Source organism: Callionymus lyra, chromosome 9 (assembly GCF_982586985.1).
Source record: "Callionymus lyra chromosome 9, fCalLyr1.hap1.1, whole genome shotgun sequence".
Lineage (NCBI taxonomy): Eukaryota > Metazoa > Chordata > Actinopteri > Syngnathiformes > Callionymidae > Callionymus > Callionymus lyra.
Genome location: NC_141826.1, coordinates 16,033,143 through 16,054,487, shown reverse-complemented (window position 1 = coordinate 16,054,487; position 21,345 = coordinate 16,033,143). Strand labels below are relative to the sequence as shown.

Sequence of the window (21,345 nt, the reverse complement as noted above, 5' to 3'; positions counted from 1 at the left end):
TGTTTTTCTCCTGAATACCTCCTTTGTGACATGTTCTGGGCGAAGGGGAGGACATGCTGGAGAGATAATGTCTCTCAGATGACCTTGAGAACGCGTCGTTATCTTTGCCTAAGAACTTGGATTCTAGGGAAGGACAGTGAAGTGTTTTCAACTGCTGCCCCCGCTGTTCAATGGATCTTTGGATCACATGGTGTCCGTAAAGAAAGCTCACCTTCCTTGGACCTGGCTTATTGAAATAGTTCTTAAAAGTAAACGGATCTTCTCATATAGAGGGTACACTTGTCCCGAGACAACTTAAAACTGAGTCTCCTCAGATTTAAAGTGTTCAAAATGGAATATTTAGTTTGTTGACATGACCTACTAATGAACGACAAAAACCAAAAAAACTCAAGTAGAAAGTTCCACTTGAAGTCAACATGTAGTCACGTAGAGGTGAATCCAGGTCAGAGTGCCCCGGAAGAAGCGTTCAGATAAGTCCCAGGTAAATGACATCACTCTGGTACTTTCGACCTCCTTGCCAGTAAATCTATAAAGGTGTGTAGCGGCTCCTTAGGTAGTGGAGCTGCGAAAACACCAACATGCTTCTGGACCTTTAGATCCGCTCACTCTGTTCCCGGAAACATGTACCCTCACGCGCAGACCCTGGCTTTCAACGGACCGTACGCGGCGCCGTCGTACGACTTCAACAGCTACCATCATGTCCCCGGGATCGTTGACCCCGCCGCCAGCTCGTGGGGCCATTTTTACGGCTCCAGGGAGGACTATCCGAGCAGCTTTCTGCCGACAAACTCGAGCCCGGTTCAGAGCAGCTTCTTATCTACGGAGCACTGCAACACAGACGGAGGGGGGTCCTTCATCCCCTACCAACACTCACCTGGACAAGAACCCCCCGCCACGAAGAAGAGGCTCCCTGAAAACGTCAGTTCACCTGCGCCAGGTAGGACTTCATGAATCTATTCGGTCCGGTTAGCATCAGCAGCTAGCTATTCAGAAAAGTGTTATTATTTTTGTATCCATACTTTATTTTTAGTGCTTATTTTTTTATGATTAATTTAATATTTTATAATGGATTTCCTGGAGGATTCAGAATTATCAGGGAGTTCTCTTTATCATCACACTATTTTTCTTTTAAGAGTATAGTAGTTTTTATATCATATTAATTTCTTGAAGCTTGTTTATTCACTCCGAAAAGCGGATGTTGATGCATCTTTTAGTGTTTTGCATATGTCACATTTATTTGAAAAAAAGCTTGATCATACCATACCAAGACCACTTCTCTAAATGACTAGAAGAAATGTTGATCAATTATTTTAAAACTTCCTCCTTGGTTAACACTACAAAATGAGGATCTAGAAACCTAACAAACGCCACTTTTATTGCTAAATATTAATGTTTTTTTCTTTAAAAAGTGCGAATGAAAATAAAATAAAAAGCAAATCAGCATAAATCAATCATGTTTTTATGGAAAACATATATACATAAACAACATAACATACAATAAAGTCAGACTTCATATTGAAACCCTAAAGTCAGACTTCATATTGAAACCCTGCTTCTTAATGTTAAAATTAATATTTTCTCTCATCTTTTTATACATTATGTTGCATTTATTCTCTTTAAATAAGTATTTTTTTTTGTTCTTTGAATCTAATTTTAGGGGTGAATAAATAGTTTAATAGAGGAACACATTACACTGGACGAGAAGTTCATTAATAAAGCTTTTATTTTGAAACACGTCAGGATTTGTGTACCTCAGGTGCCGTCACATGACCAACCCCAGCAGTTAGGCGTATAATTAACCAACCTGGCGAAGCGTAGACGGGAGGAAGTCCACATGACTTCAGCTTACACACACACATCCATCAAACCTCTCCCTTCCGTGAGCCAACAGTGGAGCCGGAGAGAAGGGAATCTCGAGGTGGGCTCCGCGTCGGTGTGTGTGTTCGACACACTTCAGATCAATAACAGTGACTGCGTCAATGAATAGCTGCCTGTGTACACACGGTAACTCTCGGCGATAAGGAACCACCGCGTGGTCTTTACACTAGTTAACATCACCGTGATTAATAGACATAATGTGGCTTTAAGTGGCGCCTGAACTTGAACGTGGCTCCAGACGTCTCCAGGTAGAGACTGGACACACCCTGCACGTCACACGGCCTGCTGGAATCCCCAGGAGGACCTTGGGAAAACACAGTCGGCCATTGAGTGGTTCATTAATCCACATTCTTCCTCAGGCGGGAAGACTCGCACCGAGGGCAAGTACAGAGTGGTGTACACCGACCACCAGAGGCTGGAGCTGGAGAGAGAGTTTCGCACCAACAGCTACATCACCATGAGACGGAAAGCGGAGCTGTCCGGAGCCTTGAGCCTCTCTGAGAGACAGGTGAGGGACAGAGTGCATTATGGGAGAGCGTCAACCAAAAGGTATTGACACCGGCCAAGTCATTTCACGGGGCCCGACAGACGGGGTCTCTCAAAGTAAATAAATTACTTCATGTCAAATAGTACATCAAATAGTTCATGTTGATACAGTGATCTTTAGGGATGTTTAAGATAAGATAAGGGACAGAGATTATGGATGTCAACAATTAAACAAATAAAATAAAATAAAAATAAAATTTCTGGCTTACACTCTAGCTAGGGGACCTCTGATATTTATTTCTTACATATATATATATATATATATATATATATATATACATTTGATAATATTTCTTAACAGTTATATATATGAGAATATATATACAAATATGATAGTAGAACTTAAAAAAAAAACTAAGTAAGTAAGAATAGTAAAGAAAGAAATGTCAACATAAAATGAACCTTACTATGGAAAAACATATTTATAAACCTGTTCTGTAAAAGAAACTGATAAAATAAAAATAACATTTTCCTCTAAATACGCTGTCAATATTTTTTCCATTCTTTTTTCACAAACGTTACCAAACAAAGTGAAAACAATCTGGAACAAAAAAAGTTTTATATGGAGTTAATTAAATAATAAAAATAACACAACATTCTTAGCTGTAGAGAAAAAAATGTCTATGTTGTAAAATTGTGGTTGATTTAAAACAATTTTTTTTTTTAATTTGGGCCATTTTTATTGAAGTTTATGCTATAAATGTAGAAATATGGAGGTCCTTGCTCGACCTGCACTCCTTAAAACTAAAACATCAAATGAAGGGCCACAGAATACCATCTCACAGGTCACAGCCTGCAAATTGGAGAGCCCTATGAAAATGTTACTGAACCGCTGAAACATCAATAAAGCGTTAATTTTTACTACATACAGAAGAAGATGGACATCTTCAAACTTTTTTTATTTTTATTTCCATTCAGGTGAAGATCTGGTTCCAGAACAGACGAGCCAAAGAGAGGAAGATGAACAAAAAGAAGCAGCAACTTTCCCAGCAGGCGTCCACCACAACGCCCACGGTGGAGCGCAGACTCAGCGACGCTCACAACAGCTCGGACAACATTCTCACCGACAACATGTCGGACGAATACAAACTAGATTTCCAGTGAGCGTCTGTAAATTTGTACATATAGTTTGTGCACCTTCGTTTTTTTCTTGATTTGTAACACATAAGGTTTGTATTGAATAGTTTACATGTTGAATCTGTTTCTTTTTCTTTTTTAAATAAAGTATTATCTCTCTTGAATTGTTAAAATGTTGCATTGGAAGCGTTTCATTGGTGCTGAAAAATCCCTCTTTGGCCTTTATTGGGTCACTTTGGCCAAAAGTCAAATGCAAAAAATGACTATGTTCAATTATTTTAATGTTTTAACCAGTTAGATTTCAGTTTTTATACTGCAAAAACTGATATCTAGGTCAAGCATGTAATTTTTTTGGGGGGGAAAAATAATAAAATTAGAATATAATTTGACTTGGGTATGAGCTTTAAAGTTCCATAAAGACCTGTCATTTTAACATAAGGGTGTAATGATGCTGGAATTACTTTTATTTTTTAAAGAAAAACCCCACTAACTATTCTTTCTAAAGCCAAGAATAATGTCTTTATAATAACATTTTCCCATTTACATGTAATTCAGGTGTCATTTTTCTTCCCTTTAAATATATTTTCTGGACTTGAAAATGTTGGAATGTTTAATTAAAGTTTTTTTTTACCAACCCTTGTATTATCTCTGGGTCAAAATGACCCGAAAGCCCGTAAATAAAATGTGTTTGTGGTATCCCTTGTGTTGTCTCTGGATCAAGGTGAACAACCTCCCTGGCTTCCATAAATACACATGCAGCGGTGGAAGGCCGTTCAACTTCGGGTCACCTTGACCCCGAGATAATACAAGGGTTGAAACACTGCGTAAACACGAAATTAAAAAATGAAAAAAATAAGAAATGAATAAAAAATAATTTTGACAGAATGTTCAGTCTTGTCTATAAGATAAAATATTGAAACCAAAGAAACGTCATTTTCTAAACGGGTGACTAGTTAAACTATTTTTACTGTTATCATTGCTACCACTTCCTCTCTTCTATTGTTCCTCTTTTTGAAAGAGTGCTTATTCACTCATCATCTAAAAAATAAAATGCATTATTTAATCAGTCCTACTTTAATTGAGTTTTTTGTTAAGTTAGTTTTATGTTAGTTTAAGTGCTTTGTGACCCTGGTCTGGAAAAGTGCTATATAAATACAAATTACTTACAAAAATAGCTACTTTAAATGCTGTCAATCAGATTTCATTTGGGTTTTATCTTGCGTGAGTCACAGGGGGTTTTCGGTAAGATTCCCACGGCAATTTTTACACCTGATTGTTTATCGCACTATGTTAGCTTTGCTACCACCCTTCCTGCTACATCCGTTTTGCTCTTCATCGGGTGTAAGTCCATGTAACATTCACGACATTTCCTCATAAACCTTTCGCAAAAAAAACCCCTCCTTTCTTGAAAACTGAAATGTTAAATTGAATCACATTTTTAATCTTAACCCAAGTTTATCTTGAATGTTTTTTTATGCATTAAATAAAAAAAAAACAATTTGTCTTTTACTCAAATCTGTCCCTCTTTAGGAATATTTCTGCTGATGGTCCAGAGTCTAGACGGTTCGAAGTGGCCTGGTTTCCTTCAAGTGTTTATTTGGTTATATCAGACCACATGCTCTTTTATGGCCTCAGTCAAAGGTTCGCCTGAAAAAGAAAGTTCACGTGGATGTCAAGTTTATCAACAGTAGAGTCGATGATAAACACTTTATTGCTCTGTGAATCAGTTTCCGTTGAACGTTATTTTCCTGTTCCAATTATGAAGGTTCTAAAAGTATAAATGGCAAACGGTACAAATACAAAATTAATATACTTTTACCACATCATAACTACTGTAATTGTAAAAGTTGAACAAAAGTGCGTGAGTGAATGTGTGTCTTGGTGTGAAGCATGTCGGGTGTTGGGTAAGAGACGTTCTGAGGAGGAGGAAGTGGACTGTTGCAAAAAATAAAGAATTACAAAACCAAGAATTAAAAGTTCTTAAAAAAACTATTTCTAGAAAGTATCAGTTAAAGTTCTCAAATTACAAGTCCAATGATACTGTGAGGGACTCGATGTTAATCAAAAGTGTTGACATTTTAAACTGTTATCTAAGAATTTCCAATTGTAATCAAAACAATTTTCAATTGTAATCAAACAATTCTCAACTTTAATCAATCAATTTCAACTGTAACCAAACAATTCTCAACTATAACCAAACAATTCTCAACTAAAATCAAACAATTCTCAACTAAAATCAATCATTTTTGAACTTTAATTAAACTTTCTCCAAATTGTATTAAACTTTGTAAACTGAAACAAAACATTTTTTAATTATGATCAAACAAGTATCAACTATTTCCGTGTATTATCAACAGGTATAAACTTGGGTGTTAAAGAAGGGATTTTAGAAATGTTTTTTTAAGGTTGACACCAATTTGTCTGGTTCCTGTGTTGCAGTAGATGTTTGAAACCACTGCCACACCATAAAAGGCCAATGTGTGAGATTCTGCTGAAGTGCATCCTCACGACAGATAAAGATGGCGTGAGATATCTTTTAATAGAGGTGCAGTTTTGTTCTGTTTTTTTCAGTATCAATCGTGTCAGTCGGTGATCGCTTGATAGAACTTGTCTGCATTTTAATGCCACGAGCTCAGGGTTGTGGTTTCCTCAACGGAAAGTTTAAAATACATTTTTTTACAGCTGATTTGAGAACATTCTGTGTGCCACCTGTAGTTAGGTTGAGTTACTAACTCAACTAATAAACTCTATTCTGTTAGACGTAAGTAACAGTCATTCTTGGCAAAGTAACATCAAGTCTTTGTTTCCTAATCTTAAATGTATTTGTGTTCTTATGGGATTGGTTTCTGGTCATTTAAGTGTTTAGTATTGTACTATTTCAAACCCTTTAATGCCTATGAGAGCTTTTTTACTCCTACTTACTTCTAGACTGGAACATGCTTTGAAATGTATTGTTCAATAGTTCTGAATAGGCAGATCGTTCCTCTAGTATTCAGCAGCTTTGGAGTGTTGTAGAATTAACTGATGAAGAGAAAATTAGGCTTGGCTTAAAGAAAAAGACAACATCAACCTTCTCGTCTTTTATTGCCTCGACACTTCACAGAATATTTACAAAAAAAGAATATAAAAAAATAATGAAAGACTGGACTCTCTGCACCGTAGCGTAGACGGGGAAACTCCTGTACCGGCCTCGCTGTCTGCTGCGCTGTCCGTTAATTCCCGCCACTGTCCACGGTGTTGACGTTGACGCAGGTCATTTCTTGCGTGTCGTCTGCAGCTGAAAGACAAGTCGTCGTGAACACCATGAGCTAACAAGCCTTCTCATGAGATTTATAATAGCTTTATTTACCGACTCGGTGGCGTTGAGTCATTTACTTCCAAAACATCTGAACCATTTAAAAGTGCTGTGCTGGTCCTTTTGTCTGTATCGTGTTCTGTGATCTTAAAATAGAGCTTCACGTACAGACTTGTTTCCCTTTTTACAGTTGAGACAAGTCGTTTAGCTGGATAGCGTTGTCATGCTAATAGTTACATTCAAATCTATAGTCATTATTGATGTTGATATAATACAAACAGCAATGAATAATTAAGTTTTTTTGTTTTTAAAATCACCATTTGTGTTTATATTTGACCTTTTAAGTCATTTTATGAATCTTTAACACTGTGTTTTCTCAGGGTAAAGGCGACATTTAAATGCTGGGTGAACTATCACTTTAAACGCGTCATGGCAGCACCTACTCATGTGTATTCAAAAAATGAACATCAATGGATTGTTGCTAATAAAACCACTCGCTAACAAGCTTTAGGAATCCTTGGCTTCTCACCTTTGTGTCTTTTCCTGCAAACATAAACAACTCCGAGTCCCGTGAGCAGGAGCACAAGCACCAGGAGGCATCGCACCAGCACAGGCCAGTATTCCTTTACACCTTCTATAAAACAAATCACAAAATTAGTAAAGATTTATCCAGCCGCTCTGGATTTGTTACATGGACTCCCACACTTCTCTTTGCCACACCACTTTTGCCAGCTATGTCTAAGGGATGCTCGAGCACTAAAGAGAAGAGGCTGTCGGGCGTCTGACGCCCTTGGTCTTCTCGTTGTGGAAGAAAGACGTCGCAGAAAATACCCATTAAGTGGGTGAAGTCCTGGATCTCACAGCGGCAGCTCGGAAGGTATTTTTCCGTACGCGTCGAGCAAGATACAGGGAAATAATTTGGATTATCTAGATTGATCATTAAAGTCATGTCAACAATATTGTTCTTCTGTATCATTATAACCACAAAATGATCATGAATCAGATCAAATCAGATGAATCAGACCCTATGTTAATGTATAAATGTTGAGATGAGGTGGAAGGTGACTCGCATGAAAGGTTGCGTGTGAACAACAATTCAAGACATTGACTTAAATGAATAAGTAGATGGAGCAGGAGGTGATGAGATGTGTTCCTATGTTATGATAACGTTTGCTGGATGCATGTAAAAGGACCAGATTACCACGTCTACGTTTAACAGGTTAAAGTACTACAATATCAGTAACATAACAGTTCTACTTCATGCATGCTCTGTCCTCTACAGGCTGTGGCTATGGGTTACCTCCCAAGGAAACTCTTCTCAACAGCCTGTAGATGGCAGAGCACACATTCGTAGAACCAGGGTCATGACTGTGTATGGGATGTTTTATGTGCTAACTAGAAAGAAAAAGTCTTGAGTCTAGCGACTCTTTACTGACCACATTTTCGTTAAAATACCACATCCTTGGAATAACTGTTTCAGTCAGATGTTAACATTGAATCATTAAGGAGTGTAGTTTGTGGACCCGTACTAGCCGTTTAAATACTTTTCCACTATTGAGTACGGACGTCATTTTAAAGGACAACTAATGTGTTCATAAAAGTGTGTCTTAAATAGATGTCGGACTCTATTGTACTCATCGGTAAGTGTTTGGACAAAACCAATCTTTTCATTGAAATATTTACATTAGAAAATGATCTTTAGCTCCACCCACTGAAAAAACGTGGGGCCTCGTGTACTAATGGGTTTTACGCAAACAAATCGTGCTGAGCCACCTTTCACGTCAAAGTCCATATGTATCAATACTGAAAAGAGCGGTAAAAAGTTTGTATTTCCCTCAAGGTCTTTAGGTCTGATGGCGTTTAAAGTTAAAACTTTAGATTAATTTTTTGCAACAAGTGTGTTTGAATGAAAATATGTAGAGAATAAAAGTATCCAGTAGTTTCATTTTAGAAGAAGATCTAAGAACTTCTTAGTGCATGAGGCCACAGGTGTTTCACAAGATGAGATCTTTTTTTTTACCATAACCCCACCGACTCTGCTGTGATTGTTCAAACATCAAGGGTCACTGCACGTCATCTATACACGAAGTCTCTACCTCCAAGGGACTCGTTGTATAAACAAAGCAGGGCTTGATTACAGCTGGCTGGAGGACGAGTGAAGACCATTATTATGTCATAATGGACTCTGCTCTCGTAACCTCTCGTTCGCCCAGATTTCAGACGGGGAAGAACTTTATAAAGTAATAAGTTCAAAACATGGTCATGATGAGAGACTTAATGCTTGTTAGAGAGGAAGATTTCGATATTTGAAACATGTGAGTGAGTCAGGAGAGTTGGGTTTACACATTAGTTGCCCTTTAATGAAAATCTATTCATAGTTAATTAAACCGATTATTATTAATTTTTTTTACCCAGCCCTATCTGCCATCAATTTATTATTCATGTGTTTTTCTTATTCTAAGTGCTTGTCCAAGATAAAGATGATAATTGATCTTAATTTAACCTAAATTTCTAGAGTTTTGAATGATTTTCTTTCTTCTCAATGATTTGTCTTCTTTGAAACTTTGACGGTCATGTAGAAAGAAACACGTTTTCATCTCAGGGTCCCTCATTCAGAGCTAGCAAAAGGTGTTGGCTAGTGATGGTCTGATGAAGTTTCATGAAGCAGTGTCATTATTCTCAGAGTCCACTAGATGGAGGTCTCTGCACTAGTTTACCTCATTTTGAACTACTGTTCTAATGAAATATCACGTCACCTACTGACCTCTAAACAACATGACACTGCTTCATGAAGCTTCATCAGACCATCACTAGTAGTCGGTGTGACTCGGGGCGCCGACCACACAGGACTGCACGACGTCACCAATCGCCCGATAATCGGCAATTCAAAGGTTTGAATAGATTCATAAGGAAACTGAGTTCTTACTGTTGGGCGTGACTTGGTTTTCTGAATTAAGTTAATTAAATTCCCTCACCGCACACAGGAATGTCCACCTCCGCTGTCATACTGCTGATGTTATTCCTGACCAAGCATGCCAGTGGTCCGAGTACGCCTGCATTTAGAACAATAGTTTTCGCTCCAGAACTCCCCGACTGAAGCTGAACGCCTCTCAGCGTTTTTCCGTCTAGCGTCCACTTGTAGGACACGTTTTCTTCTTTGACATTGCAGGAGACGTTCTTCGATCCGTCCGGAAGACACTCCCATGTCAGGTTGAAGGACGACACTGGGGCTGAGTAAACATAGCAAACTGAGAAGCAGATTCACTTGAGAGCTCGATGTTGCAGAAATTCTTGATACGTTTAACAGGTTAAAGTACTACAATATCAGTAACATAACAGTTCTACTTCATGCATGCTCTGTCCTCTACAGGCTGTGGCTATGGGTTACCTCCCAAGGAAACTCTTCTCAACAGCCTGTAGATGGCAGAGCACACATTCGTAGAACCAGGGTCATGACTGTGTATGGGATGTTTTATGTGCTAACTAGAAAGAAAAAGTCTTGAGTCTAGCGACTCTTTACTGACCACATTTTCGTTAAAATACCACATCCTTGGAATAACTGTTTCAGTCAGATGTTAACATTGAATCATTAAGGAGTGTAGTTTGTGGACCCGTACTAGCCGTTTAAATACTTTTCCACTATTGAGTACGGACGTCATTTTAAAGGACAACTAATGTGTTCATAAAAGTGTGTCTTAAATAGATGTCGGACTCTATTGTACTCATCGGTAAGTGTTTGGACAAAACCAATCTTTTCATTGAAATATTTACATTAGAAAATGATCTTTAGCTCCACCCACTGAAAAAACGTGGGGCCTCGTGTACTAATGGGTTTTACGCAAACAAATCGTGCTGAGCCACCTTTCACGTCAAAGTCCATATGTATCAATACTGAAAAGAGCGGTAAAAAGTTTGTATTTCCCTCAAGGTCTTTAGGTCTGATGGCGTTTAAAGTTAAAACTTTAGATTAATTTTTTGCAACAAGTGTGTTTGAATGAAAATATGTAGAGAATAAAAGTATCCAGTAGTTTCATTTTAGAAGAAGATCTAAGAACTTCTTAGTGCATGAGGCCACAGGTGTTTCACAAGATGAGATCTTTTTTTTTACCATAACCCCACCGACTCTGCTGTGATTGTTCAAACATCAAGGGTCACTGCACGTCATCTATACACGAAGTCTCTACCTCCAAGGGACTCGTTGTATAAACAAAGCAGGGCTTGATTACAGCTGGCTGGAGGACGAGTGAAGACCATTATTATGTCATAATGGACTCTGCTCTCGTAACCTCTCGTTCGCCCAGATTTCAGAAATTTCAGAGGGGAAGAACTTTATAAAGTAATAAGTTCAAAACATGGTCATGATGAGAGACTTAATGCTTGTTAGAGAGGAAGATTTCGATATTTGAAACATGTGAGTGAGTCAGGAGAGTTGGGTTTACACATTAGTTGCCCTTTAATGAAAATCAATTCATAGTTAATTTGTTTTTTTTACCCAGCCCTATCTGCCATCGATTTATTATTTATGTGTTTTTGTTTTTCTAAATGCTTGTCCAAGATAATGATGATAATTGATCTTAATTTAACCTAAATTTCTAGAGTTTTTAATGATTTTTCTTCTTCTCAATGATTTATCTTCTTTGAAACTTTGACGGTCATGTAGAAAGAAACACGTTCTCATCTCAGGGTCCCTCATTCAGAGCTAGCAAAAGCTGTTGGTTGATGGTCTGATGAAGTTGCTCCAGCTGGCTGGAGGAGGAGTGAAGACCAATGTTATGTCATAATAGACTCCGCTCTCGTAACCTCTCGTTCGCCCAGATTTCAGACGGAGGGAACTTTATAAAGTAATAAGTTCAAAACATGGTAATAAGGTAAGGTAAGGTAAAACTTTATTGATCTCTCAGGAGGTCTCCTTCGGGAAATTGTTTAATGAGTAGGGACTTTCTTCAAGTTGGAGAGGAAGACTTCGATATTTGAAACATGTGAGTGAGTCAGGAGAGTTGGGTTTACACATTAGTTGCCCTTTAATGAAAATCTATTCATAGTTAATTAAACCGATTATTATTAATTTTTTTTTACCCAGCCCTATCTGCCATCAATTTATTATTCATGTGTTTTTCTTATTCTAAGTGCTTGTCCAAGATAAAGATGATAATTGATCTTAATTTAACCTAAATTTCTAGAGTTTTGAATGATTTTCTTTCTTCTCAATGATTTGTCTTCTTTGAAACTTTGACGGTCATGTAGAAAGAAACACGTTTTCATCTCAGGGTCCCTCATTCAGAGCTAGCAAAAGGTGTTGGCTAGTGATGGTCTGATGAAGTTTCATGAAGCAATGTCATTATTCTCAGAGTCCACTAGATGGAGGTCTCTGCACTAGTTTACCTCATTTTGAACTACTGTTTTAATGAAATATCACGTCACCTACTGACCTCTAAACAACATGACACTGCTTCATGAAGCTTCATCAGACCATCACTAGTAGTCGGTGTGGGAGTCACACATGTTACAAATACTTCATTCTTCTTCTACATTTAATGTTGAATTATTAATCCGACAGAATCTTTACAGTCAACGAACACTTTAGAACTGTGAAGTAATATTAGATTATAATTATTTGTACGGTCACATATAAAAGAAAAATTACCTTCAAGATGGATGTAGAATGTCTTGTTGTGTGTTTGTTTTCCATCTTTATTGAAGATTCCCAACTGGTATTTGTTTTCATCACCTTTGTTTAGAGAAGTTATTGTCAAACTTCTATCTCCTTTACGATAAAAGTATTTGGTTTTGCTTTCATTAATCGTCTCTGCACCATTTGGCCCCCAGGTATATGTTCTGTTCCCATTTTTTTTAAGATTAAATTTTAAAAAGTCCAAATTGTCCTCCATTAGTTTGATGACTAAAGATCCTCCGAGTGGTCCGTAACATCGATCTTCTCGTGTGATGTCACATTGTCTTTCCAGACCTTAAAAAACAACAACAACAAACAAATCTAGATTGATCATTAAAGTCATGTCAACAATATTGTTCTTCTGTATCATTATTACCACAAAATGATCATGAATCAGATCAAATCAGATGAATCAGACCCGGTGATAATGTATAAATGTTGAGATGAGGGGGAAGGTGACTCGCATGAAAGGTTGCGTGTGAACAACAATTCAAGACATTGACTTAAATGAATAAGTAGATGGAGCAGGAGGTGATGAGATGTGTTCCTATGTTATGATAACGTTTGCTGGATGCATGTAAAAGGACCAGATTACCACGTCTAGACTGCGCCGCATTGATCTGCTTCATTCACATGATAATTTTGGTGTGAAGTTTTGGATAAAAGTGTGGTTTCATCCACGCCATCGCTGCTTATCTAGTGTTTACAATAGTCCCTTCCGTTTCATTGTCCAACGCTGATTCGCTAGCTAAACCTAGCACTCGACCAATCAGATTGACCATTGAGCCCGACTGGGACTCCAGACTGAACGTGTGCACCCGCCTCTTTCTTTCGTCCGACTAGGACGCTGACTCGGGGCGCCGACCACACAGGACTGCACGACGTCACCAATCGCCCGATAATCGGCAATTCAAAGGTTTGAATAGATTCATAAGGAAACTGAGTTCTTACTGTTGGGCGTGACTTGGTTTTCTGAATTAAGTTAATTAAATTCCCTCACCGCACACAGGAATGTCCACCTCCGCTGTCATACTGCTGACGTTATTCCTGACCAAGCATGCCAGTGGTCCGAGTACGCCTGCATTTAGAACAATAGTTTTCGCTCCAGAACTCCCCGACTGAAGCTGAACGCCTCTCAGCGTTTTTCCGTCTAGCGTCCACTTGTAGGACACGTTTTCTTCTTTGACATTGCAGGAGACGTTCTTCGATCCGTCCGGAAGACACTCCCATGTCAGGTTGAAGGACGACACTGGGGCTGAGTAAACATAGCAAACTGAGAAGCAGATTCACTTGAGAGCTCGATGTTGCAGAAATTCTTGATACGTTTAACAGGTTAAAGTACTACAATATCAGTAACATAACAGTTCTACTTCATGCATGCTCTGTCCTCTACAGGCTGTGGCTATGGGTTACCTCCCAAGGAAACTCTTCTCAACAGCCTGTAGATGGCAGAGCACACATTCGTAGAACCAGGGTCATGACTGTGTATGGGATGTTTTATGTGCTAACTAGAAAGAAAAAGTCTTGAGTCTAGCGACTCTTTACTGACCACATTTTCGTTAAAATACCACATCCTTGGAATAACTGTTTCAGTCAGATGTTAACATTGAATCATTAAGGAGTGTAGTTTGTGGACCCGTACTAGCCGTTTAAATACTTTTCCACTATTGAGTACGGACGTCATTTTAAAGGACAACTAATGTGTTCATAAAAGTGTGTCTTAAATAGATGTCGGACTCTATTGTACTCATCGGTAAGTGTTTGGACAAAACCAATCTTTTCATTGAAATATTTACATTAGAAAATGATCTTTAGCTCCACCCACTGAAAAAACGTGGGGCCTCGTGTACTAATGGGTTTTACGCAAACAAATCGTGCTGAGCCACCTTTCACGTCAAAGTCCATATGTATCAATACTGAAAAGAGCGGTAAAAAGTTTGTATTTCCCTCAAGGTCTTTAGGTCTGATGGCGTTTAAAGTTAAAACTTTAGATTAATTTTTTGCAACAAGTGTGTTTGAATGAAAATATGTAGAGAATAAAAGTATCCAGTAGTTTCATTTTAGAAGAAGATCTAAGAACTTCTTAGTGCATGAGGCCACAGGTGTTTCACAAGATGAGATCTTTTTTTTTACCATAACCCCACCGACTCTGCTGTGATTGTTCAAACATCAAGGGTCACTGCACGTCATCTATACACGAAGTCTCTACCTCAAAGGGACTCGTTGTATAAACAAAGCAGGGCTTGATTACAGCTGGCTGGAGGACGAGTGAAGACCATTATTATGTCATAATGGACTCTGCTCTCGTAACCTCTCGTTCGCCCAGATTTCAGACGGGGAAGAACTTTATAAAGTAATAAGTTCAAAACATGGTCATGATGAGAGACTTAATGCTTGTTAGAGAGGAAGATTTCGATATTTGAAACATGTGAGTGAGTCAGGAGAGTTGGGTTTACACATTAGTTGCCCTTTAATGAAAATCAATTCATAGTTAATTTGTTTTTTTTACCCAGCCCTATCTGCCATCGATTTATTATTTATGTGTTTTTGTTTTTCTAAATGCTTGTCCAAGATAAAGATGATAATTGATCTTAATTTAACCTAAATTTCTAGAGTTTTTAATGATTTTTCTTCTTCTCAATGATTTATCTTCTTTGAAACTTTGACGGTCATGTAGAAAGAAACACGTTCTCATCTCAGGGTCCCTCATTCAGAGCTAGCAAAAGCTGTTGGTTGATGGTCTGATGAAGTTGCTCCAGCTGGCTGGAGGAGGAGTGAAGACCAATGTTATGTCATAATAGACTCCGCTCTCGTAACCTCTCGTTCGCCCAGATTTCAGACGGAGGGAACTTTATAAAGTAATAAGTTCAAAACATGGTAATAAGGTAAGGTAAGGTAAAACTTTATTGATCTCTCAGGAGGTCTCCTTCGGGAAATTGTTTAATGAGTAGGGACTTACTTCAAGTTGGAGAGGAAGACTTCGATATTTGAAACATGTGAGTGAGTCAGGAGAGTTGGGTTTACACATTAGTTGCCCTTTAATGAAAATCTATTCATAGTTAATTAAACCGATTATTATTAATTTTTTTTTACCCAGCCCTATCTGCCATCAATTTATTATTCATGTATTTTTCTTATTCTAAGTGCTTATCCAAGATAAAGATGATAATTGATCTTAATTTAACCTAAATTTCTAGAGTTTTGAATGATTTTCTTTCTTCTCAATGATTTGTCTTCTTTGAAACTTTGACGGTCATGTAGAAAGAAACACGTTTTCATCTCAGGGTCCCTCATTCAGAGCTAGCAAAAGGTGTGGGCTAGTGATGGTCTGATGAAGTTTCATGAAGCAGTGTCATTATTCTCAGAGTCCACTAGATGGAGGCACTAGTTTACCTCATTTTGAACTACTGTTCTAATGAAATATCACGTCACCTACTGACCTCTAAACAACATGACACTGCTTCATGAAGCTTCATCAGACCATCACTAGTAGTCGGTGTGGGAGTCACACATGTTACAAATACTTCATTCTTCTTCTACGTTTAATGTTGGATTATTAATCCGACAGAATCTTTACAGTCAACGAACACTTTAGAACTGTGAAGTAATATTAGATTATAATTATTTGTATGGTCACATATAAAAGAAAAATTACCTTCAAGATGGATGTGGAATGTCTTGTTGTGTGTTTGTTTTCCATCTTTATTGAAGATTCTCAACTGGTATTTGTTTTCATCACCTTTGTTTAGAGAAGTTATTGTCAAACTTCTATTTCCTTTACGATGAAAGTATTTGGTTTTGCTTTCATTAAACGTCTCTGCACCATTTGGCCCCCAGATATATATTCTGATCCCATTTTTTTTAAGATCCCATTTAAAAAAGTCCAAATTGTCCTCTATTAGCTTGATGACTAAAGATCCTCCGAGTGGTCCGTAACATCGATCTTCTCGTGTGATGTCACATTGTCTTTCCAGACCTTAAAAAACAACAACAACAAACAAACTGTCAACCACCGTCATCTACTTGTCTAGAACAGCTCAAGAGACTTCATGACTAACCCACTGTAAGATAAATAGCCTTAACTCTCCAGATAATGAATTATTTGCTCACAGATCTTCTTTTTAGTCACAATTTTAAACTCACCATAAGAGCAGCAAATGATCCCCAAGATCCCGAACAACGGAGCAGAAAAAGTCCTCATGTCTCCCTGTGAGTTGACCAGCGAGCGTGCTGATGGTTGGCGTCGCAAGCGGCTGCTAGAAAAGAAAGAAAAAAAGGAAGCCGTTCTCTGCTTTCCTTCCTCTTAGATCATTGAATTATTGAATAATATCTTAAATGCTCAATCCCTCCTTCTGATGCTGACGCGACCAAGAAGACCAAGAAGATGTCCAGTTTGAGAGTTTTCAGATCATTTGAATATTATTCGATATGTATTTTAAAAACTGTCATGATGTGTGGATCAGAATCATAATAGATGGATAAATAAAAAGATGATAGAACTTCATTCACTGGGAAAATTCCTTTGGGAAAAAACAATAGTTTTAATGAGCATCTGCGTAATAGACGTATCTGTCAGTGATCGCTTGATAGAAGTTGTGTGTAGAACCTTTAATGGTTCATTTGGGGTTGTGGTTTCCTCAACGGAAAGTTTAAAATGAGTCATCAACCTTAGATGATGTGATGCACAGGGAGGAGGAGTGAATTGTGTTTTTATTAACTTAACGTTTTTGTTGTAATATTAACAAGATTTTTTATTTCAACTTTATTTAGCTTATTTGACTTGTTTCCAGATAATTCCTTGATTTGTTTCTTGAAGAAAAAGACAACATCAACCTTCTCGTCTTTTATTGCCTTGACACTTGACAGAATATTTACAAAAACAGAATATAAAAAAAAGAATGAAAGACTGGACTCTTTTCTAACCCTCCGTCAAACGTTCTACTGGACTCTCTGCACCGTAGCGTAGACGGGGAACTCCTGTACCGGCCTCGCTGTGCGTTGAATCCTGACCTCGCTGTATGCCACCATTTCTTCTTCCTCTCTTGGTCGCCTCTTCCCGCCGCGATCCACGATGTTGACGTCGGCGTAGGTCAGTTCTTGCGTGTCTTCTGCAGATGAAAGTCAAGTCGTCGTGAACACCATGAGCTAACAAGCCTTCTCATGAGATTAATAATAGCTTTATTTACCGACTCGGTGGCGTTGAGTCATTTACTTCCACAATATTTGAACCTCTGACTATTTAAAAGTGCTGTGCTGGTCCTTTTCTCTGTATCGTGTTCTGTGATCTTAAAATAGAGTTCCACGTACAGACTTGTTTCCCTTTTCACAGTTAGCGAAAAAAAGTTGTTTAGTTGGATAGCGTTGTCATGCTAATAGTTACATTTAAATCTATAGTCATTATTGATGTTTATATAATACAAACGGAAATGGATAATAGTTTTTTTGTCTTTACAATCACCGTTTGTGTTTATATTTGACCTTTTAAGTAATATTGTGATCTTTAACCCTGTGTTTTCTCAGAGTCAAGGCGACCCAGTGGTCCCTAAAACAAGGCATACCTCAAACACATTTGATCCGAGACCTCCGGGTCACTTCGACCTAGAGACAACACATGGGATACCTCAAACACATTTGTTACCTGGTTTCCGGGTCACCTTGACCCAGATATAACACAGAGGATACCTCAAACTCATTACATTATTTCTTCTTATTTGAGTTTTCTCTGCTTGTATTGTTCATTAAACCTGATAAAATATATAAATAAACTAGTTGGCCATTGATTATAAAATAAAAAAGTCATGTTTTCTTTCTTGTATTTGGTATGGCTTTGTATTATACATAATTATATCAACAGTTGTGATACAATTACTTGATGCATTTTGACATTTTCAGTAGAATACTCCACTCCTTAAAGTGACAGTTTACCCAGAAATCCACTCATGTTCTACTCTCCCTTATGTTGACGAAGGAATGGGATTATTTTCAGACTACTTTGTTCCTTTTATTCCAGTTAAATTTAAATTATAGTGAAGCGACTGATACTCAGTTGTCTCTTGGTCCAAAAAGACACACTAAAAAAAAATAGGCTTAAAAATGAGCAGTATGGAGGTATTTGGTTGTTTTTAAGTTTATTTTTGGACGAAGATGAAGATGACAACAACTGAGCTGAAGTCGCTACATTAAAATGAACAAACTTTTTTGTATATAACTCTACAAAGGAACGGATGACTAAAAATAATCCCAACTCTTAGTCGAGATGAGGGGGAATAGAAAATGAGTGACATTTAAGTTTTGGGTGAACTATTAACTGAAACGCTGTGTATTCAAAAATGAACATCAATGGATTGTTGCTAATAAAACCACTGGCTAACAAGCTGTAGGAAACCTTTGCTTCTCACCTTTGCGTCTTTTCCTGCAAACATAAACAACTCCGAGCCCCGAGAGCAGGAGCACAAGCACCAGGAGGACTCCCAGCAGCACAGGCCAGTATTCCTTTATACCTTCTATAAAACAAATCACAAAATGAGTTGACATTTATCCAGCCGCTCCGGATTTGTTACATGGACTCCCACACTTCTCTTTGCCACACCACTTTTGCCAGCTATGTCTAAGGGATGCTCGAGCACTAAAAAGAAGCGGCACCGGGTCAAGTTGGCTAAGTGGACGGTGTCATGTTCCAAAATGTTTAATTCAAAGGTTTGAATAGATTCCAGTTTCATAAGGAAACCGATGCTCTTACTGCTGGGCGTGACTTGGTTTTCCGAATTAAGACCCTCTGATCGATTGTTCTTCTGCCCGGGAGTTACGCCGGTGCAAGTGTCATTGGACTGGCTGCTGTTATCAGGAGTGACTCCTACGAAGAGACAAATCGTCAGTGTAGCAGAGAGAAGATTAGTTTACGGTTAGATCGGTCGATATGAAGCTGCTGTTCCCTCACCGCACACAGGAATGTCCACCTCCGCTGTCATACTGCTGACGTTATTCCTGACCAAGCATGCCAGTGGTCCGAGTACGCCTACATTTAGAACAATACTTTTCGCTCCAGAACTCCCCGACTGAAGCTGAACGCCTGTCACGTTCTTTCCGTCTAGCGTCCACTTGTAGGACACGTTTTCTTCTTTGACATTGCAGGAGACGTTCTTCGATCCGTCCGGAAGACACTCCCATGTCAGGTTGAAGGACGACACTGGGGCTGAGTAAACATAGCTAATCTGAGAAGCGGATTCACTTGAGAGCTCGATGTTGCAGAAATTCTTGATACGTTTAACAGGTTAAAGTACTACAATATCAGTAACGTAACAGTTCTACTTCATGCATGCTCTGTCCTCTACAGGCTGTGGCTATGGGTTACCTCCCGAGGAAACTCATCGCAACAGCCTGTAGATGGTGGATGGATGTTTTATGTGCTAACTAGAAAGAAAAAAAGTCTAGAGTTTATAAAATATAATAATATAATAAAACATTTATTATTTATGTTTTTTTGTTATTCTTAACGCTTGTCCGAGATAATGATGATAATTTATCTTAATTTAACCTGAATTTCTAGAGTTTTGAGTGTTTTTGTTTTTTTTCTACTTGGTGGTGTGTCTTCTTTGAAACTTTGAGGGTCATGTAGAAAGAAACACTCTCTCATCTCAGGGGCCGAGCTAGCAAAAGCTGTTCGGTAGTGATGGTCTGATGAAGCTTCATGAAGCAGTGAGATCATTCTGTCCACTAGATGGCGGTCTCTGCACTATTTTGCTTTGTTTTGAAGAACTGTTCTAATGAAACATCACGTCGTTTTTAGATTGATGGCGCCACCTACTGACCTCTAAACAACATGACACTGCTTCATGAAGCTTCATCAGACCATCACTAGTAGTCGGTGTGGGAGTCACACATGTAACAAATACTTCATACTTCTTTTACATTTAATGTTGAATTATTAATCCGACAGAATCTTTACAGGCTACGAACACTTTAGAACTGTGAAGTAATATTAGATTATAATTATTTGTACGGTCACATATAAAAGAAAAATTACCTTCAAGATGGATGGAGAATGTCTTGTTGTGTGTTTGTTTTCCATCTTTATCGAAGATTCCCAACTGGTATTTGTTTTCATCATTTTTGTTTAGAGAAGTTATTGTCAAACTTCTATTTCCTTTAACATAAAAGTATTTGTTTTTGCTTTCATTAAACGTCTCTGTACCTTTTGGCCCCCAGGTATATGTTCTGTTCCCATTTTTTTTAAGATTAAATTTTAAAAAGTCCAAATTTTCCTCCATTAGCTTGATGACTAAAGATCCTCCGAGTGGTCCGTAACATCGATCTTCTCGTGTGATGTCACATCGTCTTTCCAGACCTTAAAAAACAACAACAACAAACAAAATGTCAACCACCGTCATCTACTTGTCTAGAACAGCTCAAGAGACTTCATGACTAACCCACTGTAAGATAAATAGCCTTAACTCTCCAGATAAGGAATTATTGGCTGACAGATCTTCTTTTTAGTCACAATTTTAAACTCACCATAAGAGCCGCAAATGATCCCCAAGATCCCGAACAACGGAGCAGAAAAAGTCCTCATGTCTCCCTGTGAGTTGACCAGCGAGCGTCGCAAGCAGCTGCTAGAAAAGAAAGAAAAAAAGGAAGCCGTTCTCTGCTTTCCTTCCTCTTTACGAAGATCACAAGATTATTGAACGATAGCCTAAATGCTAAATCCCTCCTTCTGATGCTGACGCGACTAAGAAGACCAAGAAGTTACCCAGTTTGAGAGTTTTCAGTCAGCTTGCCTAAACTAGTGGGGCCCGGAGCCCGCACCCGTCCCTTAAAGGCCCTATACAGAGTTTTTAAACATAATGCTTCTGGCGCCTCGCACGGTTGGAGTTGCGCAACT

The 21,345-nt window shown here is 38.3% G+C and overlaps 3 protein-coding genes across 6 annotated transcripts; 1 reads left to right on the top strand and 2 right to left on the bottom strand.

The window, feature by feature from the left end:
• Positions 1-590: 590 nt before the first annotated feature.
• Positions 591-3,528, top strand: LOC148072017 (homeobox protein CHOX-CAD-like). Its single transcript, XM_087798636.1, has 3 exons — positions 591-937; positions 2,238-2,386; positions 3,343-3,528. The coding sequence occupies exons 1-3, from the start codon at positions 622-624 to the stop codon at positions 3,526-3,528; spliced, it is 651 nt and encodes a 216-aa protein (XP_087654762.1). The 5' UTR covers positions 591-621.
• A 3,040-nt stretch (positions 3,529-6,568) lies between these two features.
• LOC148072016 (T-cell surface antigen CD2-like) lies at positions 6,569-16,703 on the bottom strand. Of its 3 annotated transcripts, XM_087799318.1 has the most exons (7): positions 16,611-16,703; positions 16,123-16,443; positions 13,468-13,722; positions 12,441-12,761; positions 9,772-10,026; positions 7,326-7,430; positions 6,569-6,778 (listed from the first exon to the last, which is right to left on the bottom strand). In XM_087799318.1, exons 1-7 carry the CDS (start codon positions 16,666-16,668, stop codon positions 6,714-6,716), a joined length of 1,380 nt encoding a protein of 459 aa, XP_087655444.1. In that variant the 5' UTR covers positions 16,669-16,703; the 3' UTR covers positions 6,569-6,713. The 3 variants fall into 3 exon arrangements, with proteins under 3 accessions (XP_087655444.1, XP_087655445.1, XP_087655446.1); XM_087799319.1 differs by lacking the exon at positions 9,772-10,026; XM_087799320.1 differs by lacking the exons at positions 13,468-13,722; positions 16,123-16,443 and having other exon boundaries at positions 16,611-16,681.
• Positions 16,704-17,297: 594 nt separating this feature from the next.
• On the bottom strand, positions 17,298-21,116 carry LOC148072015 (uncharacterized). 2 transcript variants are annotated; one of them, XM_087799316.1, is made up of 6 exons: positions 20,979-21,116; positions 20,491-20,811; positions 19,405-19,659; positions 19,207-19,320; positions 18,866-18,970; positions 17,298-17,575 (listed from the first exon to the last, which is right to left on the bottom strand). In XM_087799316.1, exons 1-6 carry the CDS (start codon positions 21,034-21,036, stop codon positions 17,406-17,408), a joined length of 1,023 nt encoding a protein of 340 aa, XP_087655442.1. In that variant the 5' UTR covers positions 21,037-21,116; the 3' UTR covers positions 17,298-17,405. The 2 variants fall into 2 exon arrangements, with proteins under 2 accessions (XP_087655442.1, XP_087655443.1); XM_087799317.1 differs by lacking the exon at positions 19,207-19,320.
• Between the last annotated feature and the right edge of the window lie 229 nt (positions 21,117-21,345).